Source organism: Chinchilla lanigera, unplaced genomic scaffold (genome assembly GCF_000276665.1).
Source record: "Chinchilla lanigera isolate Chin_1 unplaced genomic scaffold, ChiLan1.0 scaffold00182, whole genome shotgun sequence".
Classification (NCBI taxonomy): Eukaryota; Metazoa; Chordata; class Mammalia; order Rodentia; family Chinchillidae; genus Chinchilla; species Chinchilla lanigera.
Window position 1 is genome coordinate 344995 of NW_004955583.1, and position 8217 is coordinate 353211.

The following is an 8217-nucleotide window of genomic DNA, read 5'->3' on the forward strand; positions in this document are numbered from 1 at the left end:
GACCCGGCCTGGGGCAGCTCGGGCTCCGCGCCAGCCTCGGCTCCGACCTCCGGCCTCCGGCCTCCGCGTCGCCTCCGGGCCTGGCTCTGCGCGCGGGCGGCTCCTGGCTGGCGTCGCCGAAACTGCTGAGGACGCGTGGAGTCCAGGGCTCCTAGCCCACGGTCCACAGAATCGCGCGAGGCCAGCTGGTGAGCATGACGGTGTGAAGTTTATTGAGGGAACTGAGAGAAAAAGAAGGAAAAAAAGCAGAGGTCAACGTTTATTGGGGGAGATAAGAGAATAAGAAGAAAGAAGTGAATGTTTATTGAGGAAATGAGAAAAGAAGAAAGGAGAGGTGAACGTTTATTGGGGAAAATGAGAGAAAGAGAAGAAAAAGAAAAGATCAAACAGAAGATATCTCCTGCATGCAGGACAGGCCACTACAGAAAGGAGCCAGGGGCAATGGCAGCGAAGTCAAAGGCCGTCATCTTTACATCTTGTTCCCTCACATCTGGGCTGTCCCGCCCCTGCTCGAAGCTGCTAGCTGTGATTTGATAGCTCTCCATGACTGACAGGTTACCTCTAGTTACCTAGCCATGATTGGCCAAGATTTGAGAGCTCTTTGTGATTGACAGGTCCTGTCCAATTGCACTGCTGGTTTGCCAGGCCCTAGTCTCCTGCCTCAATATAGGCTCCCAAATATCAGTAACTAAAATAATAAAGGTCTATTTCTCATTAATATTTCACTCAAGATTAGCTGTGGATTTGTATTTTGTGTGTACACTAGGATCTACGATGACAGCAACTGACAGTCTGGCATCTTGTTGGTTGTCATGGCAGAAGGAGAGAGAAAAGGTGGTTCTTGAAGCTTTTGCCTAGAAGCAATGTACACTATATCTGCTTACATTTCATTGGCCTAAGTAGCTCATGTCGTCACATGTAAATACAAAAGGGATAGTGGAGAGCCAGAAATAATTTGTGAACAAGAACTGCCAGAGTCATCATTAACCTCTATTCTAATTGTTGTCCTTTATTCTAATACTTTATTTCCTTAACCATTATTATTGAGTACCTTAAGCCTTCTAGAGTTTGTACCTTATAAAGAGTCCAAAATATTATTAGGCATATTTTGCTTCAGAAAGAAAGTAGTTTATTTCTTGATTTAGAATAAGTTGTGACATACAAATGAACATATACTCTTTCTACATTTTTATGATAAAATATATCATATGATCATGTGTAACTGTACAAGTCAGAGGCATTAAATATATTCCCAATGCTATGTAACCATCACCACTATATGGACCCAAAACCTTTTTATTTTCTCCAACAAGCCCTCTTATTTATGCTAACTTTACCTTTTCCTGCTCCCAACTCTTGGTAATCTCCATGTTACTTTCTGTTTCTATCACTATACCCACTTTAGGGAATACATATAAGCAGAATCATGTAATATTTGTCCTTTTGCATCTGGCTTATTTTCCTAAGCATAATGTCTTTCAGGTTCATCATCTTGGAGCATATATCAAAATTTCATTTCTTTTTATGTTTCAATAGCTTTCCATTGTTTGTATGCATATGCATGGATTTATTTACTCATTTGTTAAGGAACACTTAGGCTGTTTCTTTATGAAAGACTCCTATGAACAGTGGCATACAGTATCTTTTCAAGGCCTGTTTTCGCTTCTTTTGGATATGAACCTAGTCCAGAATTGCTGAATTATATGATAGTTGCACATCTCACTTCTTGAGGTACTACCAAAGTGCTTTCACGGTGGCTGCACCATTTTATATCCCCACCAGTAATGCATGAGGGTTGCAATTTCTGCAAATACTTGTCAATACTTATTACTTTCATTTTAAAAATATATAGCCATTTTAGTAGGTGTGAAGTGGCACCTCATTATTTTGATTTGCATTTCCTTAATGGCTAATGATGTTGAAATATTTCTATGTTATTATTGGTCATTTAAATATTTAGAGAAATGTCTCTTCAAATTTTTTGCACATTTTTGAGCTGCATTGTCTTTTTGTGGTTGAGTTGTGAATATTCTTTATATATTCTGTATATGAAGCCCTTATATGATTTCCAAGTATTTTCTCCAACCTGAATATTGTCTTGTTTACTTTCTTAATGTTCTCCTTTGATGCACAAAAGTTCTTTATTTTTTTTGCTGCTTGTATTTTTTGTGGCATATTCAAGAAATTGTTGTCAAATTATTTCTTGGCTCTCTCTTCTACTTTATTAGCCTATATACCTGTCTTTATCCCAATACCATACTATTTTAGTTACTGTAGCTTTGTAATAAGTCTTGAAGTCTGGAAGTATCGTGCTTCTGGCTTTGTTCTTCAAGATTGTTTTGGTTGTTTGGAGTCCCTTACAATTCCAAATGAATCTGAGGATCTGCTTTTCTATTTCTGTGAAAAGAGACTGTGATAATTATTAGAGATTGCATTGAATCTGTAGATCACTTTGGGTCTTAGTGACATTTTAACAATGTTAAGCCTTCCTATCCATGAACATATATATGTTTTTACTTATTTAAGTCTTTCTTAATTTCAGCAGTGTTTTATGGTTTTCAGTATAAATATCTTTCATCTCCTTGGTTAGATTTATTCTTAAGTATTTAATTTTTTGGATGCTAGTATAAATGGAATTGCCTTCTTAATTTCCTTTTTGGGTTGTTCATCATTGTATAAAACAAAACTAATTTTTTGTGCACTAAGCTTGTACCTTGCAACTTTGCTGAATTTATTAGTTCTAGTAGTTTTTTTGTGGAGTCTTTGGGATTTTCTATATAGAGAATCATGTCATTTGCAAATATAGTTTTATTTTTTGTTTCCAATTTAGGTTACTTTAAGTTTTAATTTTTGGTGTAATAGGTCTGGGTAGAATTTCCAGTGCAAGGTTGAATACCAGCAGTGAAATAAGGAACCACTTTTTCTCGCTCTTAAGGAAAAATCCCTCAGTCTTTCATCATGAAATAAAATGTTAGCTATGGGTTTTTCTCTTTACTATATTGAAGAATTTTCCCTTCTTTCCTAGTTTTCTGAGTTTTTATTATGAAAGTATGTTAAATTTTGTTAAATGCCTTTTCTGCATCAACTGAGATTATCTTTTTTCTCTTATGCTGTTACATGAGAATGAATTATTACATTTCTTATGTTGAATCACTTTGTATTTTTGGTGTAAATCTCACTTGGTAATGGTTCATAATCTTTTAATATGCTTTTGGATTTGATTGGCTGAGACCTGTGTCAATCAAAATTAACTTCTTGCTGTCCATTAAGGCCAGTTAAGTCTCCTCAGGCATTGCTTTTGGAAACATGTACAGAGCCTCTCAGCTCATCTGTCAGTGTCAGCTATCAGGATTGGTCATGCCCTTGCTTAATCAGGTTTCTGTGAAAGCATGAGAGACTTTTCTGCTTGATGACCCTCCTTGTGTCCTTGAGCACACTGTATACTTGTTGATTCTTGTCCTCTAGGGTACAACAATCTCCCTGCTCCGGAGGTTGGGTGACTTATCAGAGTTGTGAATTGTTTTTTTTTTTTTTTTTTTTTTTTTACCTTTTTGAGACAGGGTTTCACTATGCAGTTCAGGCTGGCCTTGAACTCACTTTGTAGCCCAGGTAGGCCTCAAAGAGTTGTGAAATCTTGTAGAAAAATGTTCTCTCATGTCCTGGGTCCTCAATGACCTTGGAGGACTAGGCCCAATATATTGGCTGTCCTCTTAGCTCAGTTAGCTTTCCAGTTCTGGTCTCTAAACTTTAGTTGTTGAACACCTAGAAAAAAAGATCAGTGACATAAGTATTGCAGACAGAGCAGTGGACTTAACTACTATAATCTGACCCAAATAGCAAGCATTCCGCAATGTCAACTATAGCCAGAAAACTGTTATTTCTTACCAACTATGGTTGTTTTAGTAGTTGAATCCCTGTAGAATGTTAACAGACAATAATCATATAGTTTTACAAAGAAAACTTGAGATTAAAAGCCATACATAGTATTTCAGCATGACAATCATGCTGTTATCTTTGAAAAACATTTAAATGTCCATTTTAGGATAGAACAACCTTTTTAGTCAAACATCTCCATCTGATCACAAGACATTAAAAGACACAAAGAAAACTCTCACCTAATTTATTATCCTTCAATAGATGCCATCCAAGGAGAATTCACCTGTCTATAAACGTACCTCAGAAGTTTATAATGTCCACCATCTAATTTTAGTATGTGACATTGTTGAGACTATTTGGTGCCTCAGTATCCCTAAGTGTAGTGACACATATAATATATTGGCTGGACATGTATCTCTTATCATAAGTAGCTGGAGCACAAGTGAAAGGCAGATATTTCTGTCTAAAAGAAAAGATTATCACTGTAAACAGTCTTGATTTTACATCTTAGAAGACCTGTACACCCAGAAGGCATGAATACGTTTAGTATATCATGAGATTAGCAATAATGAATGTCATCACTATGTGAACTCCTTTGTCCCTTAATTTAGTTTTATACCAACAGCATCTTTTAATGAACTTTATTTATTTATTTATTTATTTATTTATTTATTTATTTGTCTTTGGGAGACAGGGTCTCACTATGCACTTCAGGCTGCCTTGGACTCACTTTGTAGCCCAGGCTGGTCTTGAACTCACAACGATCCTCCTGCCTCAGCCTCCCATGTGCTGGGATTAGAGGCATGGGCCACCACGCCTGGTTGAACCTTATTGTTTTACCCACAGAAAAGTTAAGGATGGCCAGTGTGACAAGCTTCCCCAGGAGACTGAACAGTGCACCATCTTCCCCTCTGGAGCCAGGAAGTGATGCTCAAAGTAATGACCACAGCTCCCCCAAAGTGAACCACAGCCATTCTCAGCAACAACAATGTCCTGAACTCTTTTGACAATGAAAACAGCCGAGTTTATCAGGAAAGCCAGCATGACAAGCTCTTCCAGGAGAACTAACTGCTCCTAACAGCTCCCTAATTTCTCTTCTTCTTCTTTAGTTCTGCCTCTTATGCTGCCAGCAACAATCCTCAGGTGGGCCTCCCACACCCAGCACCATGCTGGTTCAGTTCAGCTGGGTGTTACAAGTTGACCATCAGTTGTTATCCACCACACCAATATTTTTCCCCTCTCCTGGGACTCTACGGACATGAATCTTACATTTTCTAATATTGTTTTATAGTTTGTTGACTTTCTGTTTTATTTTTAATTTTTTTATTACTTAGATTGGGTAACTTTTATTGCAGTGTGTTCAAGTTCACTTACTCTTTTCATTATCATCTCCATTCTGCTTTTGAGCCCATGCAGTGAATTTTTTATTTTGGAAACTATTGTTCAATTTATGAACAGATGCAGGTGGTAGTACTAAAAGAGAATGAGATATATCATTTTTAGGTTTCTGGCTCTGGTAATGAGAGGGGCCTTAGTACCTGTTCCTGAAGAATAGGGAGAATGAGAGAGATAATGGCTTTGGAAATGTGGATTTAAAGTGCTACTGTATGTTCAAGTGGTGATACGGTTGGCCTTTGTAGCTCCCTACTTTGTGTTTGTAGGCAGAGGTAAGGGTTAGTAACAAAGTTATGGTGGTTTAAGTAAGTGGGGTTTGTTTGTTTTGTTTTGTTTTGTTTACAAATTCACACAATGTCTCTTGAGGCATTCAATGAATTCCTTATCCCCTTTCCTTTCTTTAGGCTTAAAAGTGTCTTTTTTTGTTTTGTTTTGTTTTTGTTTTTCTCCGGTACCGGGAACCGAACTCACGACCTTGCGCTTGCCAGGCAGGTGCTTTGCCGGTGAGCTAAATCCCCAGCCCCTTTTTTCTGTTTTGAAACAAGATCTTGCTATGCAGTTGAGGCTGGTCTTGAGTTCATTTTGTAACCCAGGCTGGTCTTGAACTTCAGTGATCCTCCTGCCTCTGCCTCCTGAGTGCTGGGATTACAGGCATGTACCACCATGCCCAGCTAAATAAGTGTTTTTCAAAGTGTAGAAGTAATAGCTTGTATCATGACATCAATTTTATGGGTTACAACATTTTTAATGGGCTGTAATAAAGCCAGAATGAATTATAAATAATAAAATGGTGGGGCCTGGGGATTTAGCTCAGCGGCAAAGCGCCTGCCTCGCAAGCGCAAGGTCATGAGTTCGGTTCCCAGTACCAGAGAAAAACTAAAAAAAAAACTAATAATAACAATAATAATAATAATAAAATGGTATTAATATATGGTTTTTAACAAAATATTTTGGGCAAAAATATTTTGGGAAAAAATTAGTTCCAACCATGATGATGACATTTCCAAGCCCAATATGAATGATAAACCCATAACTAAATGTAGTGGTTTCTAAAATCTAACTCATTTTTCTCAGATGAATTTGAAGATACAACTCTAAATTTTGTAATTCTCATTGAAGTATTTAGAGCAAGTATTTTTCATGAGTTAATCTAAAAGCTGGACATAAATCCTTTAGCCTCTGTTGGGATTTCACCTTCCCATAATCTTTAAGAATATTTGCACTTGATTACATCTCCGAGTACCCACTGAAGTAAATGCTCACACCACAGCAAGCTGCTTGATACTGATACATTGAATTCTACAGGCTGGAAACTACACTGAGGAGTAACCTAGAAGGAAATCTAGATTTTGACCAAAAAGGGTGGGGACAATCTAAACTTAAAAAATAGTTTTGATAGTTCTGGCTTGATTTTTATTAAAGTCACAGTTTCTACTTTCATCTTTGTGTCTTTTTAGAAAGGGATTCCTCACCTTGAGGGGGGACTCTGCCTCTTCAGCATAGTGGTCATTGTAGGGAGCAGCTAAGCTGGAGCTCACTCGCACATGTGGGGCTAAAGCAAGGCCAGCCCTGAGAACATGGAGCTCTCGAGGCGAGCCAGACAAACAAGGTGCTAGGCAGATCCCTTCTCCCATTAGGAGAGCGGTTTCACTTGTTATCACCCTCTAGGGTTGTCTCTCCTCATCCCCCAGAAGTCCTCCACCAAGCTGGCCATCTGCCAAACGTGGCAGATATTCTCTTTCTTAAAAGCTGTCTTGCAGAGTGAATAATGTAATGGCTACCTGGAAGGATAAAAAGTGCTGGTGAGGATGTGGAGAAAAGAGAACCTGGGCACACTGTTGGTGGGAATATTAATTGGCACAGCCACTACTAAAAAAAATAGAAGGTCCTCAAAACTTTAAAATTGAGCAGCCACATCACCCAGCAATCTCACTTCTGGATATTTATTCAAAGGAAATAAAACCAGGATCTCAAAGAGATATTTCCACTTCTATATTCCTTGCAGTGTTATTCACAATAACCACATGCTCATTGACAGATGAACTGAACCAATATATATACATTCCTTCACTTCCTATGACATTTTTTCTATTTCTATATTGTTAATTTAAATTTAAATTGTATTTTTTTTTTTTTTTGGTTTTTCTCCGGTACCAGGAACCGAACTCACGACCTTGCATTAAATTGTATTTTTGATGGAAAAAGCCAGCGTAAATATCAGCAAAAGCTACACCATAATTCTTAGTAGTTGTAGTGAAAATAGGTTATTTTATTCCACTTTGCAGAGAGTGCTCTCAGCCAGCATACTGTTTATTGTGTTTGCTCGTCATTCACTAGAACGGAAACTGTCCCACGTGCTGGAATTACTAAAAGGTGTCAAACACTGTCTGTTCTCTGTGGACCCACTTTGATCATCCTCTTTTGATTTGGGTCATTTTCATTGCAAATTTAAGAATATTCATGTTTATTTCCATAGGGTAAAACTATAAACTACCTTAAGATTCTGAAAGGAGACAAGGATAGAGTTCAGAATTCTCAGTCTACAGTAGAAGATGCGATTCAGGCTCAGCTGGTAAGAGAATCTCTATGGAATGTTTGGTGTGTGTGTTGGGGGGGGGACTCAGGGGAGGGTGACCTAAGGGATTTCTGTTCTGAACTCATTCCTGGATGAGCTCACAAATGTTCCAGCATTTCCTGGCCTCTCAGAAGAAATCGTTCTTCTCTTGCTGGGTTTACTGTAGACAAAATTCCAGAACCACAGGCAGGACAGTCTGTTGGATGTGAACAGGGCCACCAGTTCTTGATGGGAAGGGAGCAAGACCTGCTGGAGGGGTGGAGCGAGAGCTCCCGGAAGCGGGGAGCACCCCATCCCTCAAGGCTGGCAGGAGGTGTTCCGGCTTGGGACCTCAATTGCCAGTTAGAGAAAAAGGTTCAGAGCCAGCACTT

At 38.6% G+C, this 8217-nt stretch overlaps 1 protein-coding gene across 1 annotated transcript in view; it reads left to right on the plus strand.

Annotated features, from left to right (window-relative positions):
• The window catches only part of LOC102030582 (cuticle collagen 13-like), a gene marked incomplete in the record, with an annotated part of 14629 nt that extends 8779 nt beyond the window's left edge, over positions 1 to 5850 (plus strand). The window contains 2 exon segments of the mRNA XM_013509776.1: positions 1 to 188; positions 5816 to 5850. Of these exon segments, the coding sequence (XP_013365230.1) occupies positions 1 to 155 (155 nt within the window).
• Positions 5851 to 8217: the final 2367 nt, after the last annotated feature.